The sequence below is a fragment of the Buteo buteo genome, chromosome 11 (assembly GCF_964188355.1).
Source record: "Buteo buteo chromosome 11, bButBut1.hap1.1, whole genome shotgun sequence".
NCBI classification, from domain to species: Eukaryota; Metazoa; Chordata; class Aves; order Accipitriformes; family Accipitridae; genus Buteo; species Buteo buteo.
The window spans coordinates 44082766-44109718 of record NC_134181.1 but is presented as its reverse complement, the minus strand read 5'-3'; the positions used below and the strand labels follow the sequence as shown (position 1 = coordinate 44109718).

Sequence of the window (26953 nt, the reverse complement as noted above, 5' to 3'; positions counted from 1 at the left end):
AGCCTAACAGCAATTTCTCTGCATTTTCACAGAAGAACATTTTTAAACAGATTAAATATCAATAGTTGTGAGGCTCATTCCACAACTCTTAGGTCTTCACCAGTTTAAAAGGCTGACCAAGAGCCCATGCTGGGTAAGCCCAGCCCTGATGACAGCTGAGAGTATTTTGTGATGTGACTTCTATCAGCTTTCCTCCAAAAGAAAACATAAAAGTGTTTTGAACCTCAGCCTGTTCTGCTCTGTTCAGACTTTTACTGCTCATCCCCAGCACTGTATTGGGCTCCCTTGCTCCTGATATATATCACTACAGTTCCTTCTACTTGCCTTTATCCCGCTGACAATGACTTATAGCAGAGATTAAAAGCCAACAATTGATAAGGAGAGTTAAGTCTGCCTCCCTGGATACCTGTTGAATACTTTATTTTTTATTAAAGAATGACTTATTATGGGAAGGAAACTTCCCTAGTGACCGACAGTGGGCATGCGAATATCTATGGGTTATCTCAAGTGACTCACACTTTAATTCCCATTATTTGCACTGGTTCACAAGTTCTCCCACCCATTCAGCTTGTAACCCTTGGCAGCTTTAGCAAACCTGTCCTGGTGCTGCTCAATATCAGCCTTGCTATTGATAAAGGGGTTCACCCCCTCTGGGTGAATATAGTTCTATTTGTGTAGCTGTAAAGCTCAAGTTCCAGGTTACCTTTGCACAGCTGCCCCAGCCTCTTGGGGGGGTCCCAGTTCCTGTGGGTCTGGCTGGATCCTGTCCTCGTGAATGAAACACCCGTGTCAGAAGAGTGATGCTGCTCTTGGCAGCGCCTGGCGGGCCCGGCCAGGCGTTGTGCAGCTCGCGTACCAGCTTGGCTCTGGAAGAATGTGCCGGCGGCTGGAAAGCCAGGCTCCCGGCAGGGTGATTTGCCGTGCCCGGCCCCTGCCCTGCGATGCCAGAGAGCAGCCCCGGGCAGGGTCTGCACGGACTGGGCACAGCCCACGGCTGCTCTTGCAGGGCTCAGGGGGAATGTGGCTGCAGGGTGCCGGTGGGTAGCACGACCCTCCCTTTCCTCAAGCTTTCGGGGGATTTTCCGGAGGAGCAGTTTCCCCATGTGGCCTCTTGGGTGGGGGAACACAGCACAAACAAACAGAGCCATCACAGAACCAGTATTTATGAGGGTGACCGAGTCAGCCTGTTGCTCACAAGCCACTACACAGAGGTGCCAAGCAGGGCCACAGCACAGCAGGGACGCGCTGCTCGGCTAGCAGCAGCGGCAGCGCGGGGGCGAGGCGGGATGCGGAGCAGTGCTGGCAGACAGAGGGGTTCACCAAGGAGCTGGCGTATCGTACAGAGACCCCCCCGCGGTCCCTGTAGGCCCCCCCCAAGGACTGGCCAGTGAGAAGCAATGGGACCAGCTTGCCCGCAGTCCCCAGCTCCTCGCAGGATGCTGAAGACGTTACACGTCCAGCACGGCTGCAGGGAGCAGGGTGTCCACGCTGCAAGGCCTGGCAGTTCGGCAACCTCATGCTCAACTGATTGTTTCCTCCATGTATTTCTTCCAAAACATGCTAAAATCCCCTTCCCTTCCACTTTAGGCTGCCCATGGGCAAACCAGCCGGTTTGGGCCACAGCAGTGCTGCTAGGGACCGCCCCCCCCAGCGACACCATGGCAGCCGGGGTGAGCCCCAGAGCACAGGGATGCTCGCTGGGGAGGGGGCAATACCGAAAAGCACCCACAGAGCCCATCCCGAGTCACAGAGAACCCAGGAAGGGCATCATGGGGGGGCTGAGCCCCCCATGCTGGGGCAGGCAGCAGTGCAGGCTGTGCTGCTGGGGCGCAGGGGAAGGAGCTGGGGGAGCTGGCTCCAGGCAGCCCAGCCCAGGGATGCTGCTGGGGATCTCCGGGGACAAGGCAACAAATCTGGGGTCCGGAGTGCCCAGACCCAGCTCAGGGCTGGGGCAAGAGCCTGGCCCTGGCATGACCTTACAGCCAGGCTTCCAGGCGGGCACGGCCCCCAGCCCAGCCTGGAACAGCCGATGGCAGTGGCTGGGAAGATGCAGTTGGGCTTCTGCTGTGCCAGCCCGCACTGGCTTTCCCAGGGTCCCTGCCCAGCTACTCACTCTGGCCATGTCCCTTCTCCATCTCATGTCCCCAGCTGCTCCTCAGCCCCAGCCTTTTAGGAGAGCGGCCCTGGGGATGGGGACGGCAGGGATGCCAGTGGGCTCAGCAGGAGGCAGGGGGGCTCCACAGGGCTGCAGCAAGAGCCCACGCTGCAGCCAGATGAGACCCAGAGTGGGCAGAACTGGGCTGCCTGCCCTGGTCCCCGGGGACCCTCTGCATCCCCGGCTGTGTGGACAGGTCAGCGGAAAGATCTGCTGCTCCTGGTGAGCAGGGCAGGCCCTGGGCTGAGGGGGCCGAGACCCAGTTCCTGAGTGCTGGGGATGGGGAGGGAGGGAGCCAGCCCCCCCCAGCCCCACGCTCTGTGCGGAGCGGGTGGGGAAGGGCGAGCATCTTCGTCATCTCTGGATGGAGCCACATACCCGGGGCAGCCCCAGTGGCTCCGCTGTCAAAGGGACCAGGAGAAGGAGGGGGGGGGTGTCTCTGGCCTCGCTGCAGGGAGGGGGTCAGATGCTCCCATAGCCAGGTGCCCCCGTCCCCTGGGGTGTCATCTTTTGCAGTCATCCGTGTCGGTGTCTGGCAGCCCAGCGGCAGGCTGGGAGCCGGGCTGGACCGCCTGCACCCTCTCCTCCAGGCTGCCGCTGGGGAACACCACGTAGCGGGCGCTGACACGCTGCGGCCTGGGCTCCCGCAGGTTCTCCTTGCTGTGCCAGATGCCGTAACCGAAGTACACGAGCAGGCCTGCAGCGGGGGACAGGGAGAGCAGTGGCTCGAGCACGGGCCGGCGGCTGGCATGGATGTGGCCAGCATCCCGGCGGAGCAGCACAAGCCACAGTACCGGGGGGAGCGAGCTTAAACGAGCTGCTTGCAGGAGGAAAAGGATTCTGCAGTGTGTTAAGAGCAGGAGGGGCATGCCCAGTCCCTGGGACTTCCCAAGCCCCAGGGAGATGCCTCAGGAGTAGGGGGTGGTTCTGGTCCAGAGCTTGAAGAAGAATCCAAACCTTAACGGGAACAAGCCATAACACTCCAGGAACCAGAGAGGGTCAGGGAGATGCTGGGAGACCTTGGCTTGCACCTCCGAAGGGGAACCAGAGGCAGAAAGGGGTACAATGCACTTTATAAACCCATCACCAGGGGAGAAGAGCTGCTGAAGCAGCCAGCCGGTGCTGGGACAAGCCTGGTTCCCATCTCCCCTGAAGCAGCCGCTGCCCTCCCGGGGCTCACGCTGCCATGGGAGCACTCACCTAAGAGCAGCCAGACGGCGAAGCGGAGCCACGTCATGTAGCTGAGTTTCAGCATCAGATAGATATTGAGGACGATGCTCAGCGCCGGGGAGAGGGGTACCAGGGGGATCTGTGGGAGAAAAGGAGCCGATGGGGGGTGAGACCTGCAGGACCACATTCTGCATCCTTAAAACCATAGGGACAAAAGCCAGCACTGGTAAACGTGGGGGACAAAGTGACAGTCTCCCTGGGCTTTTTGAAAATTACTTTTTCTGGGAAAAAGGCAGCCAAAAGCAGCAACAGTTAGGGAGCCAGGAGCTGGGAGGCAGGCTGGCAGGGTGGGCATGGGCTCTGGAAACAGCCCAGAGGCGCCGTCACAAGGACCAAACAAGCGTCCCAGCACAATCCAGAGCCAACGTGGTCCTCGCTGGAGAAGCTGGGGCAGGGGCATGGCAGGGAGGTGGTGTTACCACTGGTGTTACCATCCATGCAGCTGCACCGCGCCAGGGCCCAGACAGGCTGGAAACTGGAGAGGGGGAGCAGAAGAGGCACAAAAGTGGTTTGGAGGCTGAAGAAAAAGAGCTCCACCAGGTAGCTCAAGGGCAGGCCAAAGGCAGAAGGAGTTGGGATGGGCAGGAGGGGAGTGGGGTGTTGTGGGGATGCGGAGGAGGGAACCCAGGGCGGGCAGGAGCAATCCCGTGGGATGGACACAGAGCTGCTGAGGATGTCCCCTCCTGGGGACCGGGGACCATGCAGAGTGACACTGTAGGCACCAACACCTCCCCACACCCAGTGCTCGCTGACCCCCTCCTCCTCCTCCTCCTTCGGCAGTTGCGGTGCTTTCAGTGGACCGGTGTGACCGGGGCCTCCTGTGGGTCCATCAGAGCGGCTCCCACCCCACCGACCCTGGCAGAGGGACTAATCCTGCCTGGGCCCCCAGGTGTACCTGGAAGGTCTGCGTGCTGCGCTGCTGCTCGTGCGCCCAGATGAGGAGGAGGCTGAGCAGGAAGCCCAGGCTGAAGAGGACCAGCAGCAGGGAGTAGCTCCAGGTGGGCAGGTGGAGGTGGGTGTTGCCGAACACCAAGATGGAGCACAGGCAGATGGCGGACACCATCAGGGTCACCACGGCCACCGTGACCACCTCGCCTGGGTAGAAGTCGCTGAGGAACTCCAGGTAGGGCTCAAAAGCTGCCTTCAGCTGCCCTGGCTCCCGGTGCTCTTTGCTCTTGTCCCTGTCCACCAGCTGGAGCTTGTCGGAGAAGGACTCGTACTCCTTCAGCTCGCCGGTGGATGGACCCTCGTGGGGCTCGGGGCTGGGCTGGCCACCAGCCGCCGGCGCGGGGACGTCCACCTTCTGCTGCTGGAAGCGCAGGACGATGATGCTAGCGGCCACAAAGGTGTAGGCCAGCAGCGTGCCGATGGACAGGAACTGCACCAGGGCCTCCAGGTCAAAGACAAGGGCCAGCAAGGCCATGAGCAGCCCGAAGACCACGATGCCGACGACGGGCACCTGCGTGCGGGGATGCACTCGGGCGAAGACCCGAAAGAAGAGCCCGTCCTCAGCCATGGCGTAGACAATGCGTGGCAGGGAGAAGAGGTTGCTCAACAGGACCGTGTTCATCGCTGAGGCACAGGCAGAAGAAGGAGGACCATGTCAGACCCAAACCACCCTGGTTCCCAAAGCCCCCATCACGAGCGGAGCGCGCAGCTCCCACCGCCCCTGCCTGTACTCACCGCAGATGGAGCCAGCGGCCACCAGGAACCCTGCCCAGGCATAGCCCCTCCTGTAAAATGCATCTGCCAGGGCAGAGTCAGGGTCCAGCGTGTGCCAGGGCACCATCAGCGTCAGCACCACCGACACCAGGATGTAGGCCCCGGTGGCCAGCCCCAAGGAGAAAGCGATGGCCCTGGGGACAGCCCTCTGCGGGTTCCTGGCCTCTTCGCTGGAGGCCGCGATGACGTCGAAGCCCACAAAGGCATAGAAGCAGGTGGCCGTGCCAGCCATGATGCCTGACAGCCCGTATGGGGCGAAGCCGCCCTCCTGGGCGCTCCAGTTCCTAGGCTGCGCGAGGACAAAGCCCATGATGAGAATGAAGAGGATGACACCCATGCTGATGGCCGAGAAGACGTGGTTGAGCCAGGAGGACACTTTGGCCCCGAAGGAGATGAAGGCGGTGGCTACCAGCAGGATGGCAGCCGCCAGAAAGTCGGGGTAGCGGGCCAGGAATGGCACCTGCCAGGTGCCCACATGGGTCTCGGTGAAGTTCTTTATCTTGTGGTTGAAGATGGAGTCCAGGTAGCCGCTCCAGGCCCTGGCCACTGCGGCTCCCCCGATCATGTACTCCAGCAGTACGTTCCAGCCGATGAGGAAGGCCCAGATCTCACCCACGGACACGTAGGTGAACATGTAGGCAGAGCCCGTCTTGGGTACCCGGGCTCCAAACTCGGCGTAGCAGAGAGCAGCCAGGAGTGAGGCAAAGCCGGCAATGATGAAGGAGACGATGACGGCAGGGCCGGCGATCTCCTTGGCCACGGTGCCTGTGAGGACGTAGAGCCCGGAGCCCACCATGCCCCCGATGCCCAGCAGCGTCAAGTCGATGGTGGAAAGGCATCTGTTGAAGGATGTCTCCATCATGTCGTCCTCCAAGGTCTTCACCCGGTTCAGTTTCTGGCAGAAGCGGGTCAGGTCGGTGGAGCGAGGCAGCCATCTCGCCATCCTGGAGGCAGCGGGCCCTGCCCTCCGGCAGGGTGAAGGGTCCACAGCAGCGAGAGCCTGCCCGGAGACCTGGCGGAGGAGCAGGAAGGTGTGAGCATCCCCTCCTGCAGGGAGCTATCGGGTGGTGGGGACAGGGTGGAAAAGCCACCAGGGCACATTCAGGGTGTCCCTCGCTCCTCAGTCAGCATGGGGCTCAGCACCAGAGCGTGTCCTCCCCCAGGGTGGTGGCACAGGACAGCCAGCCACCCTGTGCAGGGACCCGTGCTTGTAAGCCAGGTGGGAGGGAAACCACAGCACCCCCAGGGCAGCATCTCCCAGGCTTCTCTTTTCAAAACAGAGCTGCATGAAAGCCCAACCCAGGCTGCTCTGGCCCTGCTGAAGGTTTCTTTGCTGCTTCCCCTCCACCTTATTCAACATCTACCTGACCTGCTCCCTGGCCTGCCAGGAGCCCGCCGAGGGGGCAGGCAGCATCTCCCCACTCCCAGCACCTCGCTGCTTCCCCAGGGAAAGCCCAGGCGTGGCGTGGAGGCGTGCAGCGGGAAGTCCAGAGCAGCTCCAGCAAGGATGTGGGCGTCCCCAGCCAGACCAGGAGACACATCCAGCCCCTGGGGACCAGCCCCGGCTGGCAGCTGCCGCTGGCAGAGCGGGAGGACGCGGCTCTGGGGACCTTCAGCTGCCGCTTCACGGCTGCTCCGTGGGGCGGTCTGTGATTTCGGGGATGCTCTCCCCTTCCGGCAGCCCTCCTCCCCGTGCCAGGATACGTGTCTCCCGGCATCCCCAAACCAGGGGTCCTGCTCAGAGGGCTCGTGCCGCTCGGTGCAGCCCCGCTCCCTGGATCCATCTGTCTCGCAGGCCAAAAGGTCCTGGAAAGGCCACTGCGAGCTGAAGGCATGACACTGGTCTGTGGGGACAACAGGCCTGTTGACACTGGCCGTGCTGGCTGAGACACCCCCCCCCCAGCCCCACTCGCCTCCTGCATCCGAGTCCCCGTGAGCGGAGGGGCTGGCAGTATCGGGGTGCCCGACCCCAACGCGCCCAGCAGCCGCAGGCGGGCAGGACGCGGAGCTCGACGCCCGCTGGGCGAGCGAGCGAGCATCCCTCCCAGCGTGGGTGGGGGTGCTCGCGGGTGGGGACCCCCGGACCGGGGGGGTGGTGGTGAGGCTGTGTGGGTTCAGCCTCCGGATTCATCCCCGGCTGAGGAGAGGGGGAAAAAAGCTTCGCCCCTGCCGCCCCCCCCCCCCGCGGTGACCGGTCCTCGGTGCGGTGCCGAGCCCCGGCCCCGGCGCCCCGAGCCGCAGCGCCGGCGGGGCGCCCCCCACGCACCGCCCCCGGTCCCGGTCCCGGTCCCGCCGCCCGGGAGGGTCCCGCTCACCTGCGCGGGCGCGGCCGGGGGCACCGCGCGGCTCCGGCCCCCACCTGCTCCGCCGCCGCCGCCGCCGCCGCCGCCGCCCGCCCCGGCTCCGCCTCCCCGGCCCGGCGGAAGGGCGGGGGCCCGGCGCGGCGGCTGCGGGGAGCCCCTCGGGAGCCCCGGGCGGAGCAGGAGCCTCCGGAGCCGGGGATGCTGCAAGGGCGGGGCGGGCGGCCCCGGCCCGGGGGGGGGGCGTCTCCGCCGGAGCGGGGAGCAGAGGCTGGGGTAACGGGGAAGCACCCCCGAGCCCCGCGGGGAGGCCGAGAAATTTTTTGGCGATGCACCGAGCGCGTCGTGGTGGGTGCCCGGGACCTCGTGGCGGCGGGCTGGACGCCGGCCCCGGGGGGGTCTGCGTGGGCCGGGCTGGAGCCACCCACCAAGGGGACGGCGGAGGATGGGGTAGTTACACCAAACCCCGGCCGCTGGACGCAGTTCTGGATGGAGCAAAGGGCTGAGACGCTGCTCCTCTCCCCCTTGGCTATTCCAAGGAGGAATCGGCCTCTACCCGCCATGCTCTGGAGCTGCCGCTGGAGGACAGGGGCCCCCTCCGTGCTCAGGTGTTTGTGGTGAGGAAGCAGAGGTGTAGGACGAAACTGCTGGAGGACAGGGGCCCCCTCCGTGCTCAGGTGTTCGTGGTGAAGAAGCAGAGGTGTAGGACGAAACTGCTGGAGGGGCAGCAGCGGAAGGTGAGCTCTTGAACAGGCCCATCCGGCTCATGGTCCTGCCGCCCAGGAGTGAAGAGAGCCGGTGCCTGGGCGAGAGCGCAAAACCCGAGCAAAAGCTTGTAGTGCTTCCACCTGGCTCCAAGTATCTGCAGCTTGGTGAAGGGGAATCACCTCTCTAAGTTGAAAGGCTTTTCTTTTCCAGAAGTGCCTCACCCTCTCTTGAACCAACATAAACCTTCTGCTTCTCCAGCCCCCTGTGGCAAGGAGCTTCCCAAGCAGTCACCTGTTCCACCTAAACCTGCCTTTTACAGGCTTCGTGTAACACCCCAGCTCTTGTATTTGAAGAGAGTGAAGTCCCTCTGCATGTCACCTGTAGTTTTATCTCTACCCTGTCCCCTCTCAGGCACCTCGTTTCCAGACAGAGGAATCCAGCTTGGCTGGAAGGTTGTCCAGACCTCCAGTGCCCCAGGGCTTTTGCAGACCCTATTCCAGCTGTACTGCACCCTTCTTGGGATGAAGGGACCTGTGTTTGGGTGCTGGTGCACCAGTGACTTCACAGGAGCAAAATGTTCTTCATTTTCTAATGTCTCAAGTTTCCTAATGTCTCATTTGATTTTCTGATGGCTACTGAGCACTAAAGCTGATGTTTTCATGGACCCATCAGTCATCACCCCAAATGTCACTCCTGAGTGGTAATGGTCAACACGGAGCCCACGGTGCAACACTAAGGGCTCCCACCTGCATAAATTCACCCTTATCCACGCTGAATCGACCTCCTTATGTGGAGAGGACCTCTCCATCCCCACCAGCCCATCAGAAAAAGGAAGCAGGAAACAGGAATTGTCCCTTTCTGCCACCCGTCATTCATCATTCCAGCTCGCGGGTGAACATGGGGCTGGCACAGAGCCATAGCTCTCCGTCGGTCACCTTGCACCGGAACGGGGAACACGATACTCTCGTCCATCCCCTCTCCACGTTGCTTCTGGCAAACAAGAAGACTTGGGCAGGAACTTAAGGTCCAGCTCCATGGGTGGCCGAAGCCACCCTGAGCTGCCACCAAAGGGGTCCCCAACCACGTGTTTCTGGGGCACCAGTCAAGAGCTCAGGGGCTGCACAGGTGGTTGAACCAAGGAGCTGAGACAGCCAAAATCCAGTATGCCTTCACAAGCACTTCCAGCTCCTTTGGATCCCTCTCACCAGGTCTGACCCCAGCCCAGCCCTCACCAGCAGTAACACAGCTGCAGTAGCACAGGCACAGCCAGTGCTGTAGGAAGGCATCACCCTCTAGTGACACAAAGGCACTTGCTTGGAAAAATACCTGTGTATCCTCAGCATCGTACCACCCAGCAATGCTTCGGGAGGGGGGGCAGGCTGACCAAGTTTTCCTCTGCTGAAATCGTGCTGACCAAATACTCCCTGATCATGAGCTATCCCAGGCACTTTATTCCCTTAAGATAACCTTTTCCACCAATTAATCACATCTGACCACCCTGCCACTCTCCACCTTGTGCAGAAAGCCTTTCTGAAACACGACCTGACCACAGGCATGGAAAATTTCAGCTTGGATCAGCTGCCTGGCAGAGCCATCCGCAACCAGATGGTAGGAGCGGGAAGCCCAAGAACTGCCGTTGTCATGGCAGTGCCGGAGAAGCCGGCTGCGATCCCCAGCACCAGCTGCCCCCAGGAGAGATGGCAGCGGAGACAGCAGTGACCAGTTCTCCTGGCTCGTGGGGAGCTCTGGACCAAGGTGGGCTCCACTCGTCACAGCACAGGGCGGCAGAGCGGGGCTGAACCCACCAGCAGCAATCCCGAGGTGCTACGTTAGCTGCCCCTGAGCTTCTCCAGCCACACGGTTGGCTCTTCCATTGCTCCAGCAATGCGAGAGTGCTTGTGTTGAAGAAGCGGGGGGTCCTTCTGGGAGGCAGTGCTACCCCCCAGCATCCAGGCAGTCAGTCTCCTTTCCTGCATTAGGACCCATCATTCATCCCCGCCTTCCTCATCTTCACCTCGGGAAGCGATTTCCTTGCTAATAGCTCTGGCCACACACAGAGGAACACGGACTCCTTCTTCCCCTGGTCAGCACCAGAGACTACTCTGTCTGTGTGTCCCCACAGGTGGAATGAAGGTGTCTCCAGAGGGGAAATGTTGCCCACCCTGCTTCTCACCATTTTAGCAGTTGAGTGCAGGGCTTGCAGCTGGGGGTCAAGTGGCAACATAGTTCAAGGTGGTTCATGGGGATCCTGCAATGGTACAGGTCCCACACCACCCCACTTTCCAGCTGGGGATTCTCATCCAGGAGGTGGAGACCCCATAAGAGCAGTACCTCTTCTCTCCAGCTGCTGAACCACAGTAGCATGGGTAGGAAGCACCCAGCCATGATGGAAATGGGAGGGGGTCTCAGCCCTGAATTTGCAAAAGCCTCGTTGGTCCCTGCAGCTGCTGATCTTCAGTGTGTTTGTCTACAGTAGTGGGCAACTCCTTCTCCACCACCACCTCTCCTCCCTACCAAAAGGCCACCCACAAGCTCTTCCAACACCTCTGCAGGTTTCCTTACTTTAGCTGGTTCTCCAACTCCACAGTGGGCTCTCTAGCTCCAGTGATCTGCTTTCACATGAACACAAGGGCTCAAAGTACCTTGAACAAGGGGTACTGACCCATTTCCCAGCCTCAGTAATTAACAGCATACTGAATCTTCTCACACTGCCTCCTGTTGTGAAAAGGGATTGCTGCAGCAATAGCAGAGGATGCAGGCAAGAGCAAACAGTAGTGTGAAGTTGTCTCCCAAATACAAGCCTTGCTCTGGGAACACCTGAAAACCCTTAAACAGTGACCCAGGTGTAATTAAAACCCTTCAACACATGATGGCCCAGGTCTTTGAGCCACCCCCAAGAGCTTCTCCAACTCAAACTTTGTCCATGAAGAACAGGACTGCTTACAGACTCTCCCTTGCACCATCCTGTTTCCTACAGGCAGCTACTGCTGCACACTGCCTGGCACCAATGCACTTCTTACACACCTGAAGCAATCTTTTACCAAGTTTTCAGCAAGTGCCCCAACTCCTTCTGTGCACCAAGCCCCAGTGATGTGACTCAGGCTCTCGGGGTCATCAGCTCAGCCCTGAAAGGTCTCAGAAACACTCAACATCCCCCCCCCCCCCCCCCAGCTTTAATCTAGCACACCCCACACTCATCAAGCAGGGACAGGACAAAGTAATCACAATCACTGACATTTAGAAAGCTGCAGCCCTGGAAGGCAGGACAGAATATTTTATTTCTCTCCCTTTGGAAACTGGTTTAAAGTAACAAAGCAAAAGCTCTCAAGCCTTCTTTGCTATCCAAGTCGGGTGGGAACACTGCAGATGTCACTGTCCAGCAATGCTGGGCAGAGGCCTCAAATCCTCCTTTAATAAAGCCAATGCTGATACCTGCCTAGAAGTCCCTCTGGGAAGGGTCTGCCTGTTTAAGAGGCTGTTTCTGCCTCAGCACACACAGAAGGATCTTTCTGCAGATAAACCTTGGACTTTTTTTCCCCAGCTGCCAACCATCTGCCATGGCCAGGCAGCATCAGATGAGTCCACTTTGCTTCCTTGTCCGATATGGCAGCTACTCACCTCTCCCATTCCCTACCAGAGACACTTGCTCCTCCTCCTCAGATCAGAAGAGGAGATTGCAATTTGGAGATCACATTGCTCACCCATTCAGCTTGATTCACCTAAACACAGGGGTAACCCATATTCAGATGGGCTGCGTTTGCTGCCTCAGTGCCTGGCCCAGTCTCCCTTCACTTAGTAAATGGCCTCACCGATGCTGCAGGCTGGATGTGGCAGATTAACACCCTCCACTGTCTCTCATCTTAGCGAGATGTGCAGCAGGCATCTTGCTCTGAGGACTGCAGAGGCAGTTTGATGCTCCCCAACCACCCCCCTGCTCTGGGGGTCTGCTTGCCTCAGCTCTAAGGTTATCTAAGGGCCTCAGCTATTTCTTCTACAGCCAGTAACCTCTTCCTGACACAATATAAAGCAAATGCATTAACAGCCTATTCTTTAGAGGGAAGTCAGAAGAAAACTCTGGAAAGTAAATGGCAGATTTGCTTATTCAGGAAAAAGCCTTCTCAGACTCCTTCTGTTGTAACTTCCGAATGAGTTCCAGCAAATTCATCTGTAAAGTCAGCTCCTGCAAAGGAAGAGAGATGTTTTTGCAAGGATAAGATGATCCCATTCCCTGCTGCAGGAAGCAGAAAGGACTGGTTTGTACCACCCACTCAAGAGCTACTAATCTTCAGGGAACAAAAGAAAAAGCATGCAGATACAAAACAAAGGCTTCATCTTGTTTAAGCATTCCTATAAAATACAGGGCAGTAATATCTTAAGACATCTGCTGCAAACTGCAGCTGTCTTAGGAATCCCAGGGCTTTATGATTCATTAAGGATTCAGAAAGGTTCTTTCTTCTTGACTGTGGTTTAGTGATAAATGCAGCGAGGGTCAGCCAGTTCTGCAGGTTTCCCCTTCTGGAGGGGCCTCCAGGAGCAGGGCAGCAGTGTCCCCTGGCACCTGCACAGCCACACACACCGGAGGAGGTTCTCCAGGTCGGCACAGCTCCCTCCCCTCGTCCTCCAACAGCATCTTCAATGCCCTGATCCTTTTCCAGCACAGATGGGCAGGAAGCAGGAGGGATCGCTTTGGGTGCTAGGTGGAGTCTAAGCCATGTGCAACACACTGCTGTGCTGCTGCATTGAATTCCCTCTAGGTATTCCATTCCCCTTCAAAAACTCCCTTTTCCATGACTGTAATCAAGTGGAGACCACCGTCTCCTGTAGTCACCAACATCAGCTTACGGCTTCCTTACCATCTGCTTGTTCTTTACTCGCATTTAGCTCACAAGCCATTTAGCACAGAGACTACATGGTGGAGCAGCTAATTCAGTGAACCTTGTTCTGTGACTCAGGCTTGCAGACATTACATTATGGAAATAAAAATCTATTTTTGTACAAATATATCAACTGCATAAGCAGACATTTTATACAACAGACTGGGAGGAAACATATCAGCTGATGGGAAATGCATGGAGAACAGATTCCAGCAGTGATTTCTTACACGATGGTGGCATTCACAGGTACAAGCCAAGGTCTGGGTCTGGTTTGCCAGCTATCGTAAAGGCAAGCACAAACAAAACCCAGCAAACCTGTTAAGAGTTATTACTTACAAAAATAACATAAAAGGCAGGGGCAGGAGGGGAGAGAAAGAGCTGCTTTCATTATACAGATGAGGAGTAGCAGCACAGGAAAAATAAGAGGCTTGTTCAAGGCTACACAACCAGGAATTGTGTGGGTTTTAGAAAATGCCTGTTTAACTAACTTAGTTTAAGCCGTCTTTTCTCACTAGTAGCTCTTTATCAAAGTGAAATTTAATCAGCTGAAAAAACAAGAGTTAAGAACAGCCTGTTTCTGCATTCCCTGCAAACTTCTGTGGCATTACAATGAGACTTTGGAAGTTTTATTTTTTCATTCCTGCGGTGGCGTTAAGACAACAGAGAAAAACCCAGGCGATTGCTCACAAGTTTTAAGAGCAGATGCACTGGGGAAACCAAGAACAATTTTCTAATCACAGTCTGAGATCATCATCTCCAGCAAGTCACATGCAAGAATTAGCAAGATCCCTAATAAAAAGACTTCTTGAAGGCAATTTGTACAGCTAAGCTAGGTACAAAAGTGATAAACCTACGCAGCCACTTATTGCAGTATTATTCAGACCCATTCAAGAGTCACAGGACTGCAGGCTGTTGGCACAGTGTTTCTTCCCTCCACCCTGGGAAAAATATTGCAGAAAGCTGGGGATGTTGCCCAGTCTAATGGGTTTCTGCTCCTTTGTTATGAACCTAGTACTAGGTCCGCCCACAGCACATTGCCCATCAGCTGATGAGGCAAAGGACGGATCATTCTTTCTGACCCAGCGATTCAGAATTCATTATGAGCAAGACTTTTTTTTTAAAAAAATAAAGACATTAACACAAGAGTACTGTCAGATCTTACACTCCCTGCCTAAACACCAACCTGTGGGTTGGTGGTGATGTAGAAGCCAGACACCCCGGCCTTCTCCAGAGTGCTCTGTTGGTCTATCACTTTTTGGTCCAGTTCCAAGACTATCTTCTCATCCATCATTCGCTGTTCCTCTCGAATTCGTTGCTCGACAGCCTGAGAAAGATAAAAGTCAACAGAAAAAAAGTGGAATATCTGCCTTCCTCCTATCTTTTCTCATCTGTAAGTCTTTTACTAAAACTGAAGAGCAACTAGATTCTGAAGCACTCCTGCTCTGCTGAGTCCCAAGGACAGCAGAGGGCAGCAAGCACAGCCCCAGACCTTACCTCCTCCACTTGCCATGTCTTACAGCAAAGCTACCACTCAAGAAAAGGCAGGCAAGTCACTTGGACCAGCCTGCTTTCTGTGTGTTAAGAGGCCAGCAGAAACCATGAGTGACAGATTGGTATGTGAATGACTTTTCCTGATGAGCCAATGTTTGAGCAGCAGGTGATGGCTGACCACTCCAGCAGCACGGGCTCAGAAGAAGTCAGCAGTCCAAGAATCTCATACCTCTCACAGGACTGGTGAGGATGAAGAAAGACTTGGAGGAGTAACATAGGCCACCAAAGCTTATCAAGGTCCCAGCTCAGACACCTCCCTGAGCCTCCATGTTCCCTGGACACTAACACACAGAGCTGGAGCTGTAAATCACACCCAGATCCCACTTATTCACTAAAGGAGCTGAACTCCTCAAAAACCTAAGTTTGCAACTGGAAAGCCAGCTGAAGTCTCGCTTGGGACTACAGTGTGCTGGGGCTCTGTTTTTGGCAGACTGAGAACATTATCAAACAGGGACTTCACAAAATAGCCCCAACCAGGAGAACACAGCCCCTCCCGCCTTGCTGACATCTGCCTAAACCTCAGCAGAGAAACCTCGGCATTGCCTCTGAAGAAGAAATGGAGCACAGCAACCACGTGCCACATCAAAGGCATGTTGGAAATCAGGAGTGGTGGGCATGCTCTAGGAGCACTCACATGCTCTGCTAGCTGCAGAAAGGGGCACTGCTAGTCAGTTCTGGAGCAAACCTCAACCCACCAGAAAGTCTGCCAGAGAGGGGAGAAGAGAGCAGAAGGATTGCAGGGGACAAGGACAGCCCAGCTCAAATAAAAGGCCACGTGTGTGCGGAAGTGAGGCAATACAACCTTACTGGGTTGCACTGAGCAACAGATTTCTTTCGCAAGCCACAGGGAAAGTCAGGAAGCATCAAATCTCATCTAAATACAAAAGAAAGCTCATTCTCTTGCAAGAAATAAATGGCACAAGTTTCAACATTTTACTTGTGCAGTGCTGCCCCTTTGTAGCATACTAAACAGAGGCACACGTTTAGCTGGAACTATTCATGGGGGTAAGTTACCCTCACTGCACAGAAAGGGAGAAGTCACAAAGCCCAGGATTTCCTACACCAGTGGCTGGTGGTTTAAAAGACCTCGGCAGATCCATCTGAGAGGGAAGCCGAAAGCCTGTGCACTGCTACAAGTCCTGGGCAAAATCCAGAATTTGAATGACAGAGGTCTCGGCCCTGAATGGTCTGGAAAAGAGCTGAGGTTAAGGAGGATGCAGGACTGTGATTCACCAAAAGATTACTATACATCAGGTGCTCCAAGAAAACACTTGGGGCAGGACCTTAACAGAATAAGTGTGAAGACAGACAACTTCAGCCTCAGGAAAAAGGAAAGTAGAGGGGCTCATTGCCTCCTTCTCTATGGGATGCTCATGAACCTAAGGAAGCTCTATCCTTACACTTCCTTCAGTCTAGATGTTCATGCTCTTTGTGGAAGGTATGATGGATTCGAATCCCTTGCTTCCCAAAGACTTTCCTTCCTCCCAGCCAGCTTGGGGGATGGAAGATGCACCATACCATCGTCTCCTCCACTTACTGTGCTGGAGAAGTGACTTTCCTTGGGTTTGAAAACAAACCAGATCAAGTGCCTACGTACTGTTTAGGGCTGGCAACTGATTCTGGGCTACAGAAAAGTGCCAAAATCTTGGAGAAAACTAAGACTTAAACACAAGCTTTAGCTTCAGCTCTGGTGGCTGGTGACCCTGTATGATGGGCAAAGCTGTTCTAAATGCTGTGGGTTCCACTGAGAAGCCACATCTAAAAACTGCATCTTGTATTACCTCTCCTGGGAGCCCAATCCCAAGCTATCTCATGGGAGCTGGTCTTTGAAACCTTTAACCACAGAGGGCAGCTCCAATTAGACACATACCAATTGCTACTGAGGTGATCTATCTATTCCTGAAATGCTCTACAGCAGAAATACCAGAGGATAAAAAAAGGGAAGAAGTAACTCTAGTAACACCTGGCAGAGGAAAACAGAAGAGAAAGGCAGAGGGAAGGTGGAAAGAAGCAGGAAGAAGCTGCACATCATGTAAGACAAGGAGAAATGGCACATACACGGTCTACTTAATGAGTGAAGACAATGTTGGAAATGCTTTAAAACAGGCAATATAGATTATTACTTGCTGCAAGGATAAGTTACTTAGAAGTAACAGGGACAGCTAATAGAGGTCCAGCCTGGCTTTAGTCGCCTCAATAGGAAACGAGGGACACGGAAACACTAAGACAAAAGATCCAACAGCTAGTGCTGATACGGTGTTTGTCACAGGCAAAGGTCAGGAAAATGCCTGTATATAAACAGTTATCTGTTTTCCTTACATGGAGTAAAGTAACTTCCCCCCTACATTTAAACTCCATCGATTAAGATAACTAGCTTCTTGCAATCTCCTTTACCTTATAAAACTGCCTCTATCTTATCACCAATGTACAGATAAGTCCTTTGGGGCTTACTGTACCACTCGTGCTGAAGTGCCTTTCTCCAAATGCCTTTGGATGCTCGCAGAAACTATTTCTATGCTTATGTATCTCAAGGTAGTTCCTCCTTATCACTGCTACTAAGTAAAATGTGATTTTTCTTCTTTTTCTCCGCCCCCCCCCCCCCCGAGTACTCTGTGCTTTCTACTTGCTATGACGTAATGGCAGATTTCACATATCTTCTCCGTGTTTTCTATCAACTTGCTCTCTATCCATATACAGGCTTCAGCCCATCATATAACAAAGAATTGTTAAAGCACTGTGGAGGGCATCACTCTTTTGGAGTGGGATCCTGAACTTCCATGATTCCCAGATCACACCTGGACCGCAGCTATCCGAGATGGCAAGAGCCTGGGCCCCTGCTCTTGGGGGGACAAAGGGCAGAGCAAGAGGAGGGGACCCCCAAGTCAGGGTGAGGAACGTAGGGCTGTGCCAGCAACACCAGACTGGATGGCTGGCGGCTCACAGGGCTGCAGGGGGTGCGGGTGACTAGTTCAACCCTCTGGAGATGCTGCGATGCTGGAGCTGTCCTGCAGCAAAGGGGCTGTGAGCCCCCCGGGGAAAGGGACACAACCTCCACGCCAGTCCGCCCCCCCCTTACCTCCATCTCCCGCTGCTGGGCGGCCCGGAGGAGCGGCAGGTTGTGGGGTCTGCAGCACTGCTGGGCCTCCTTGTGCCGGTGGAAGAGCTCCTGCTTCAGCCCTGAGGCCACGGGGATGGGTGCTGGGTCAGGGCACGCTGCCGCCACGTCTCCTCTCTCCCCGCTATGCGTGTCCCCCCTCAGTGTCCCCACCGCTGCCACATCTCCTCTCCGCCACTACGCTTGTCCCCCCCAGCTTCCCCCCCCCACATCCCCTCCCTCCCCACTACAAGTGTCCCCCCCACAACCTGCCCCCCCAATGTCGCCCCCCCATGCCCCAGCCTTGCCTCCCCTCCACAGTGTCCTTGCCACCTGCCCCCCCAACTGCTCCTAAGCTGCCCCCCCCGTGTCCCCCCCCTACTCCCCCCCAGTGCCCCCCCCCGCCTTCCCCCAACGCCCCACACCTCTCTCAGTGTCCCCCCCCGCCCAAGTGCCCCGGGCTGGCCCTCACCCGGTGCCCCCGCCTCCCTGCAGTGCCCTCCCCTCCTGCACCCCCCCCCGGTACCCCCCGGTGCCCCCCCGGACCGCGGTGCTCGCTGTGCAGCTGCAGGCGCTGGCTGTAGAGGTTCTTCTCGGTGAGGTGCTGGATCTCCAGCAGGCCCTGCACGATCTCGAAGACGGTGCCGTCCAGCAACGCCAGCGCCAGGTCGCTCAGCGTCGTGTAGGAGAGGCGCTGCTGGCAAGGGCTGCCGGAACCGGAACCGGGTCAGCCCCGGTACCGGCCCCGCCGCCGCCAACCGCCGCCTCACCCCCGTCCCCGCTCACCTGGGCAGCGCCTTCACCAGCGCCTGCAGCTCCGACAGCAGCCGGTAGTGCCGCTCCTGCTGCCGGGACAGCTGCTCCGCCGCCGCCTCGTACCCCCCGGTCCCGGCCCCGGTCCCGCCGCCGAACCGCTCCATAGCTCCGTCGCGCTCTGCGCATGCGCGTTCCCCCGCCCCGCCCCGCCCCGCCTTATCTGCCCGCCCCGCTCCATCGCCCCGCCCCAAACCCCGCCTCCCCGGCCCCGCCCCGCCCCGCCCCGCCCCGGTGGCGCGGCTCGGTGCGCGTCCCCGAGCATCCTCGGTGCGGGCCGGTCCCGGAGGGGCCGGCGGCAGCAGCGGCCACGACCGGCACCTCCGCCTTCCCCGGGAGCCGCGTGCGTGTGCGCAGCGGCGCCTCAGCGGCTGGGGCCGCGCTCCGAGTTTTCCTGGGGGTTTCTCTCCAGCCCGTCCCATGGGACGCGCAGGGAGAGCACCGGCGGGGTGCCCCCCTGCTCGGGCTTGAAAGGGGTTAAAAAGTGTTTTCGATGACTTGATCAAAAGCCTTTCAGGTGGAGTTTGGCAGTTTTTGAGCTACCGTACGCGGTGACTTGGCCGCCGCCACGCCGAAAATGCCGTGAGCCCCCAGCACCACCGGCATTGGAGGAATTTCGCTCTCCCGGTCCTTGGCTTCATGGTGTCATTCCAGCCGGTGAGCTGGGGACCATTCCCTGTAGACACTGTGCCAGACCAAAGCCGGGCAACATTTGTGGGTTCACTGGGGAGCCCTGAGAAGGGCAAGACCACTCGGCGGCAAGGATCCCTTCTAATCCCTTAAAACACACGGAGTTTATTAAGTGCGTTTCGACTTCAAACATGCCGCTGGGATGGCAATGGGTTCTTTTCGTGAGCGCTCGGGTGCAGGTAATGAGATCAATGTTTAGCGCAGGCCGAGTTGCAAATTCATTTCAGTGGCACGCATGAAAAGGTTCCTGGCTTGAATTAGCAAAATGAAAGAACCACTGAAGTGTATTAAAAATGTCTTAAAGGTATCGGTTTTAATATGACTTCAAAGCCTACAAAAGCTGCGCTGCCAGCTTGAGGGGAGTAGAAACAGCCATGTTGAAGAAGAACACGGAGCATCCCCAGGCAAACAGGGCATCCCTAAAATATCCCTGAATATAAATTTCCCCCTTTTTTTTCCCCCTGGTTGTTTGCCTTTGATTTCCATCCAAGGATCCCCAAATCCCAAGTGCTGGAGAGGCTTTGGGTGGGCTGATTGCAGACCCCTCTGCCTATGGGCTGCTTAGACCGCTGCCTTGTAGAATTAACCCTGCCGTGTCTGTCTGTCCTGCCCATCCCCTGCTTGCTCTTCCCCCAGCTTGGCAGCAATGTCCCTGTGAAATGGCCGCCCCATATTTTGAACAGGCAAATCACCCCAACCCCATCCTTGGGAACTGCCAAGAGGTTTTTGCTGCGCTGGAGCTGCTGGCGGCAGAGCCGTGGCGCAGAGCCTGGGTGGCTGTAGCCTGCTGAGCTGCTGGGGAAGGGAAAAAAGGGTCTTTTAATTAAAAGCTATTAGACGTGCTGCTCAGCTCTGGCTGGGGCGATATGAAAGACCAGGATAAAAGCATCCCCATCCTCTGCCATGAAGATTTGACAGCAACTTTTACTAAATATCCTTCTCCAGGTGTCACCCGAAGCCAGGGTTTTGCTGTCACAGGGTTTCGTTTTCCCAGGGTATTCCCCAGGCAGTACAACCCAAAATCCCTTCAGCAGCCCTGGATGCTCGGGTATGGTGGCCAAGACTTCACCTGGTAGCAGCACAGGACCAGGCAAGCTGCAAGCTGCCTGCCCCTGACATGGCTGCCTGCACTGGTGAGGACCTAAATGCAACCTCCCTTGTCCCCTCCAAGCATCACATCCCCATCGTCACGGCAGACCCTGCTTTGATCTTGCCACCTTCACCGCCTTGCTGGGGCTTCTGCTCTCTTCCCAAGGCTGTTTCGAGGGGCAACTGAAGCCCGGTAGTGTGGGGAGGTTTTTTCTTGACCCCAGACCCTGAGCAGCAAGGTCTTGACCTTGACCCCGAGCAGCACCAGACAGGAGGGGAGTGCCCATGCGTGAGGTCTGGAGGGCCAGCATGGCCATGAGCCGTGCACAGCGGCTGTGGGGTGCCCGTGCACCCCTGCGAGAAGAAAGGGGGGGCAGCTGGGCAGACAAAGGGCTCAGCCGAGGGAAGAGGAGAGCACATTCCCAGGGACGAGCTCCAGCAGTGCCGGCAAAGGAGCATGGCACGATCTGGTGCCTTTGCATCCCTACTGAAGTCATCGCGGCTGAGCCGGCGGAGGGAGGGGGGATGCCGGGGCCTCCGCTCCGCCACGGACATTCCTCTCCCTTCCTTTGTGCTGCAGGAAATCTGCGCTTCCTCCCTTCCCAGCGCTGCTCCCCGCTCAATCGCTACCAGATGTGGGTCCCATGCGCTTCTCATTAGCCCGGCAGGCTCCGGGCGCTGCCTTCTGCAGGCTGGCGGGCTGGGGCCTGCAAAGGCTGGGCTTTTGGGGGACCTGGTCCAGATATCTGAGCTGGCATGGATGCCACGAGGTAGCTGGCCCTGGTTTGCGTAGGGCTCATGCTGCCTTTGTTACTGGGCCAGGATGCTGGCGGTGGTGCAGGGCAAACTCACTGCAGTGGATGGAGCTGGAGCTGGGGGACAGGGCAGTCCGCTGGGACCTGCACGAGTGCCATGGGGACAGAGGGACAAGGGGCTTTGAGTTGAGGGAAGAAGCTCGGTGAGCTGAACTGCAGCTGGGTTGCCTGCTGGGGACAATCTGCAGCCCCAGGCTGGGTCTGGGACCGTGGGGGAGATACATGGTCCCACCACATCATCCTGCTCCAGCTGCTGCTGGCCCATGTGCACGGAACGATGCACCCCACTGGGCAGGATGAGGCCACATTTGGGTGCTCACAGCCATGGGGGCTCTGCACCGGGAGAGTGGGGTGCTCCTTGCCTCAGCACAGAGGGAGCTGGGACTGATCCTGGCCCACTGCTTCTTCTTGAGCCCCCGAATCAACTGCAGGACTTTCCTCACGCTGCTGCTGCACAGGTGGGTGGCGAGAAGCAGGGGAACAAGCACATATTGTGGTATGGAGCCCATGCCCCAGCATGGGATGCGCAAGGAGATCCAGAGGGCCAAACGACTCTGTTACCCACTGGAGCTGCTCACTTTGCCCCCAAGCAAAGGGTCCCCTGTGGGGTTCAGGCTTCTTGCACTCACCTGCAGGGAAAATATGTCCCAGGCTGGAGAGATTCGCAAAGGTGTCCACTGCCTGTTTAGAGAAGGGATGCCTGGATGTTACCTTCCCCCAAAGGGCACATTTGCATGCTCAGAAATGCTGGAAAACAGCATTTTTGTGGTCTTGCTGATCCTGAGTCGAGCAGAGATGGCAGCGGGAGTGGGTCACCCACATGCATGGAGCAGGACAGCTCATTTTTGCAACTGAAGCACATTGCAATTAGGAATAATCCTCCAGAGAAACCAGAGCACAAACCCGTCCACAGGAGACGGCTGCCCGAGCTCGGTGTCCCTGTGGGAGAGTCGCCACGTCACCATGGCTCTGAGTCACCGCTCCGGAGCTGGGAGCTCCCCCCGTGGCCACTCAGCCTTTGGCGAGCGTGGTTTCACCGGGCAGCCAGCTGTCACCAAAAAAAGGCCTTTGCACCAAAGGCGGCTTTATTGCTTTTACCGTGGGGATGGGGACAAGGCAGCTGGGGCTCAGGCTGGGAGCTAGCGAGCATCCTACCAGTGGCTCTGCTCTCTGTGGCACGGCTATGAATTGGGTGATTTGGCAGCAGCTCAGCCCAAGCCGCGGTGCATTCGGTTGGTCCCTGGCTGGTACCTGAGCCGGGGATGGAGCCAGGGCGCTCCCAGAGCTGCAAACTGCCCCGCAGGGCCAGGTCTCAGGGTAGCTCCTCTCCTCAGGGCTGGATCCTGCTCTCCTCACCCGACTTGGTTTGCATGGTTTCCCCGAGTCTCCTCCAGCCAAGAGCTGCATGAGTCCCCTGCACCCCTGGGGAAGGGGCTCCAGCACCAGCCCCCCCAACTCCATCCTGCACTGGGTGTGTGGTCACCCACTATGGTGGCTTTGCCGCCCATCCCCAGCCTCCTCCCCTCCTTTTTTGGGTCACTTTAACCTTGTGTCTGACCTCAACCTCATGCACTCTTGTCCCCCGGGCGAGGGGAGTGTGTGGCCAGGACCACGGGAGCCTCATGGCCTCAGGCTCACCAGATTTATTCCAATTTAAACACTGCGGAGTAAAAGTGTTTCCCCCGCTCTGGCCTCTGGAGCTGAATATCTGAACGGGAATTTCACCCCTGAGCTGCAGCTAAAATAAGATCTGGATTGAGGTGGTCGCTGGCTCTCAGTGGTGCCGGGTGAAACCTCTGTGCTCCCTTCCCGACTGGCTGCCGACGTAGCTGGCGGAGCAAGGGCTACCGAGCTGGAAAAGCTGGGTTTGACCTGCCGAGAGGAGCACGCATTGTCAGAAATGTGTCAGAAAACATGGCTGGGCTTTGGTTTTCTGGGCTGAGCATCCATGGGGACTCAGGGGAGATGCTGCACACACGTGTCCTGACTGCACATCCTGCCCCGGGAGGAGATGCAGATGCTCAGCCACGGCGAATTTGTGTCAGTTGTGGCTCAGGAGCTCCTCGTGTCTCCACTCCCTGCAGAGCAGAGGGCTTGTCAGAAGGTCTGTCTGATGGGGGGGTGACAGGTCTATACTACCCCATGGACAGCCCGGTCCTGCCTGTGCGGCCCTGCCTGGTGAGCCTGGGCTCGCTCTGGGCAAGGGACGGGAGCTGCTTCCCCTGCACGCTGATGGAGGGGATGCCAGAGGGCTGGCGTGGGTGTTCTCGGGTGACTGCACGGTCCTTCATACCTGGGAGGGAGACAGGGTGAGGGAGGAGAAGTGCGTGTGCTTGGCTGTGAGTTATGTGCAAAGGGCCACGGGCTGCAAGGGGTGAAAGGGTGCAAAGGATGTAAGGGACGCAAGGGATACAGCAGGCTGCAAGGGATGCAAGGGCTGCAGCGGACTGCAAGAGATGCAAAGGGTGCAGTGGGACATAAGGGATGCAGCAGGATGCAAGGGATGCAGAGGATGCAAGGGTTGCAGTGGGCTGCAAGGGATGCAAAGGTTGCAGTGGGCTGCAAGGGATGCAGCAGACTGCAGCCAGCTCCTTCTATCCCTTGGCCTGGCACTGCCCATTTGCCAGCTGTGTCTCTCTATTTCAGCAGCCTGACTTTTGGGGAGGAGCAGTGACCCAGACTTGTGGGTCCTGTCTTCTGGGCTAAGGGCTGCTCCAGGGTGTCCATCTCGCTGTGCCCCCGCAGTCACCGTGCTAGCAAGGGACGGCTTCAGGCCACACTCCCATTCCCTAAGGATATTTTCAGGGTCCTCAAACTTCCCGGGGGGGACCAAAACCCTGTCCCACCGAGGTGGCTGCTGCTCCTCACCTGCAGACAAGGCTCCTATTCAGCCCTGCGCCCCGACCCGTCGCCCCTGCATCCTGTGCAGCTCTGCGGGGGGAGTGCGGCCAGCCCCCAGCGGCAGCCGAGGCCGATCATGTGGCTCCTAATGAAATCCAGACCCTGGCAGAGCGATGACATTGCGCCGTGATTTGTGCTCCCACACAGACTAAACAAGGCCGGGCGTGTTACGGCGTGCGGCCAGGCCAGCACAGGCGCAGGGATAAATCAGGTAGCGGCAGTGCGGATGCCTCTGCCTATCTTCTGCCTAATTATTCTTCTTCTCCTACTCGAAGTGCTTGGATGCGAGCGCACTTGCGCTTTTCTTGCAAAAATAGGGATTTTTCCCAAATGATGCCAGACAGAGCTTCCAGAGGCTGGAATAAAGGCTCAAGCTCTTGGATCCGCTGAGAGATGGCCCTGTCTGCTAGAAATGCGTCTGCAGCCCCGAAGACCGGCAGCTGCTGAGCTTCGTCCCTTTGCTCTGTGCAGTTCATTAGGGCCAGGGATTAATTGGTGCCCTGGATCACATGCAAATGCTTCCACTACTCCATCGGGTGAGGGAGGGTCTTAAAATGGAGCCAACGCGGGTTTGCTCGGCGGGCTGCCCAGGGAGGTGTTGCACGCACGCCCGATGCCTGCCAAGCGGGGTGCTCCAGCTGCAGCCCCCCCCGCAGTGCCCTGGGCTGCTCGGGGCATGGCACCACCCCCCCCGAAAAGGTACATTCATGGGCACCCCATCCTTCGGGCTGGAGGGTTGGGGGGGCTGCGGAGGGTCCCCTGGAGACCCCGATGAGCCGAGGGCACGTCCCCAGTTCGAAGCCCACCCTTCGGCTCGGCCCACGCAATGTGCTGCAGCAGAGGAGCGTGGCCCTTTGCCCAGCCCTGGGTGCCCATCACTGGGGATAAAATGGCTTTAGAGAGGTGTCAGGTCCCGCTTGAAGAGCCTGGAGCTGCTGCTGGGCTCGGGATGGTGCATGGAGGTAAAGTCCCGCTGCCCTGCTCCCCCAGCAAGTCCATGCTGGGGCACCCCCATGCCTGTGGCTCCCTGAACCCCAGATCCTCAGGGGGATGCCCAGCGCATCTCCCTTGTTGGATTCAACGTCACAAAGACCCAGTCTGTGGGTGCCTGGGTGGCACTGCCACGTGGCTGGCGGTGATGGGGCTGGCACCTGGGTGCTGCGGGCAGCCTCAGCCTGGCCTGGCCATCCTCACCTTCAGCTCCTGGAACTTATATAAATATATAAGTGTGTATGTATATATATACATAGATATATATGCATATATGTATACAAAAATAAATGGAAAGATAAAAAAATATATAAGTGTGTATATATATATATATATAAAAAAATATAGAAGTGTATATATCCATACTTATATAAGTTTATATACTAGCTGCTCCAGGAGCATATAGGAGAGTGTGTGTGTGTATATATATGAAAATAAATACATATACACGTATAAAAAAATTTACTCCTGGAGTGTATAGGAGTGTGTGTGTGTGTATACATGTTTGTGTGTGTGTGTGTGTATATACATATTAAAAATACATACTCCTGAAGCATACATTTATATCGATGTCCCATGTCTTATGGCATCTCAGGCACAGGGAAAGGTTGCAGCGACAAAACTGCCTCCCAGCTGCAAACAGCCACCAAAAGGCTCCGTCATCCCGAGGGAAACCTGCAGGTGCCATTCCAGGTGGCACAGGGTCCTGGAGCCACCACCCGCGCTCATGGGGACCCATGGCACCCCAGAGCTTTGTCCTTCCCGCTGGGGGCTGATGCTAGGGCTGGGCATCCCACGGGACCGCAGCGCCCGTGCTCGTGGCACTGCAGGCTCCTGCGTGCCCGGGGGCTGGCAGAGGGGCTGAGCCCCACCACGGGAGCAGAGCCGCTGGGCAGAGGGTGGACATACAAGCAGGGGATCATAGCCTGCAAAAAGGCTGCTCTTTATTGCGACTCAGATGCCACCGGTGTCCTCCAGGGTGACCTGATGAGGTCACCGATGGCTGTGGTGAGGAATGTGGAATAATTTTGGTAGTACTGCGGTGGCTGCTCCAATTTGGGGTCCCAGTCTGTGGGGTGATCTGCTCAGCCCGGCTGCGGGGAGCTCCATGCCAGCTGGATGCTGGCTGCACGAGGATGTCACCCACGTGGCCGGGGGACATTCCAGTGCCCCCATCCCTGGAGCTGCGTGTCCTGGGGAAGGCAACCAGGGACCATTACATCCACTTTTGGGGGCAAAGAAGGAAAGGGCCATTTCCCCACATGTAACATACTCACATGAAGTCACTACATGAAGTGTCAGCTGAATATATACTTATATCCCTACAACCCTGGCTTGTGCTGTGGTGCTGGTGGAGCTGATGGAGCTCCCCAAGCCCCTTGCAATCCCCCCTCCAGCACAAAATACCCCTGGCACCGCCATCCCCCCTCCCAGCGAGCATTGAGAGAGAAATTTCCTATATAATTTTAGGAACCCGTTGTCTCATGCGTGTTTCGTTCTCATTGGAGTTTCCCTTCCGAGTTTATTTTTGGTAGGGCCTGAAATAGGAAACGAATTGTTGGCAACGGGCTCGCTTTTATCACTGCTCGTCGGCCAAGCCAAAACAAATGTGCCTTTGTCCAACCCAACGGCTCCTTCTTCGGTTTGGGAAATTGGGACAAAATGGGAAGAAGATCAGTGTTGGTGGAGGAGAGGGTGGGCCACAAGTGCCACTGTGCTCCTCTGCTTCCTTTGGACAAGGTGCCGGTGGAGAGGAGGGCTGGTGGCCGCTGGGCAGGTCCTGCTCCATCACAGCATCTCCTGCCAGCCTCATCCACTCTGTCTCCTCAACCATGGGAGGCCAAGCAACGTGCTTAGTCAAGCCATCACGTCATCACCAAAAGCCCGACCTGTCTCTTGGGGAAGGTGGTTCCTGAAAGTGGCTTCTGCTCCATCTCGGGGAAGCAGAAGACCTGGATTTGCTTCACATTACAACTTCTTCCAGTGAGTGGGTTCAGCTGTTTTTTCCTTGAGGTCAAAGG

The 26953-nt window shown here is 57.1% G+C and overlaps 2 protein-coding genes across 2 annotated transcripts; both read right to left on the bottom strand.

Annotated features, from left to right (window-relative positions):
• Positions 1-1176: 1176 nt before the first annotated feature.
• Positions 1177-7496, bottom strand: SLC7A4 (solute carrier family 7 member 4). Its single transcript, XM_075039668.1, has 5 exons — positions 7423-7496; positions 5069-6119; positions 4281-4957; positions 3356-3464; positions 1177-2852 (listed from the first exon to the last, which is right to left on the bottom strand). The coding sequence occupies exons 2-5, from the start codon at positions 6048-6050 to the stop codon at positions 2659-2661; spliced, it is 1962 nt and encodes a 653-aa protein (XP_074895769.1). The 5' UTR covers positions 6051-6119; positions 7423-7496; the 3' UTR covers positions 1177-2658.
• Positions 7497-11356: 3860 nt separating this feature from the next.
• LOC142037466 (protein DGCR6) lies at positions 11357-18575 on the bottom strand. The gene is made up of 5 exons (XM_075041942.1): positions 18421-18575; positions 18181-18341; positions 17617-17717; positions 14173-14313; positions 11357-12295 (listed from the first exon to the last, which is right to left on the bottom strand). The coding sequence occupies exons 1-5, from the start codon at positions 18552-18554 to the stop codon at positions 12218-12220; spliced, it is 615 nt and encodes a 204-aa protein (XP_074898043.1). The 5' UTR covers positions 18555-18575; the 3' UTR covers positions 11357-12217.
• Positions 18576-26953: the final 8378 nt, after the last annotated feature.

Bases quoted from the DNA above. Each gene is read 5' to 3' on its own strand.
- SLC7A4 (XM_075039668.1), bottom strand. From the start codon at position 6,050: ATGGCGAGATGGCTGCCTCGCTCCACCGACCTGACCCGCTTCTGCCAG. The intron at 4,958-5,068 runs GTGAGTACAGGC...CCTGTGCCTCAG, and splicing joins GGCCGCTGGCTCCATCTGCG to CGATGAACACGGTCCTGTTG. The intron at 3,465-4,280 runs GTACACCTGGGG...TTTCTCCCACAG, and splicing joins GCAGCACGCAGACCTTCCAG to ATCCCCCTGGTACCCCTCTC.
- LOC142037466 (XM_075041942.1), bottom strand. From the start codon at position 18,554: ATGGAGCGGTTCGGCGGCGGGACCGGGGCCGGGACCGGGGGGTACGAG. The intron at 17,718-18,180 runs GTCCGGGGGGGC...CCGTGGCCTCAG, and splicing joins GCTGCACAGCGAGCACCGCG to GGCTGAAGCAGGAGCTCTTC. The intron at 14,314-17,616 runs GTAAGGGGGGGG...TATCTTTCTCAG, and splicing joins CCCAGCAGCGGGAGATGGAG to GCTGTCGAGCAACGAATTCG.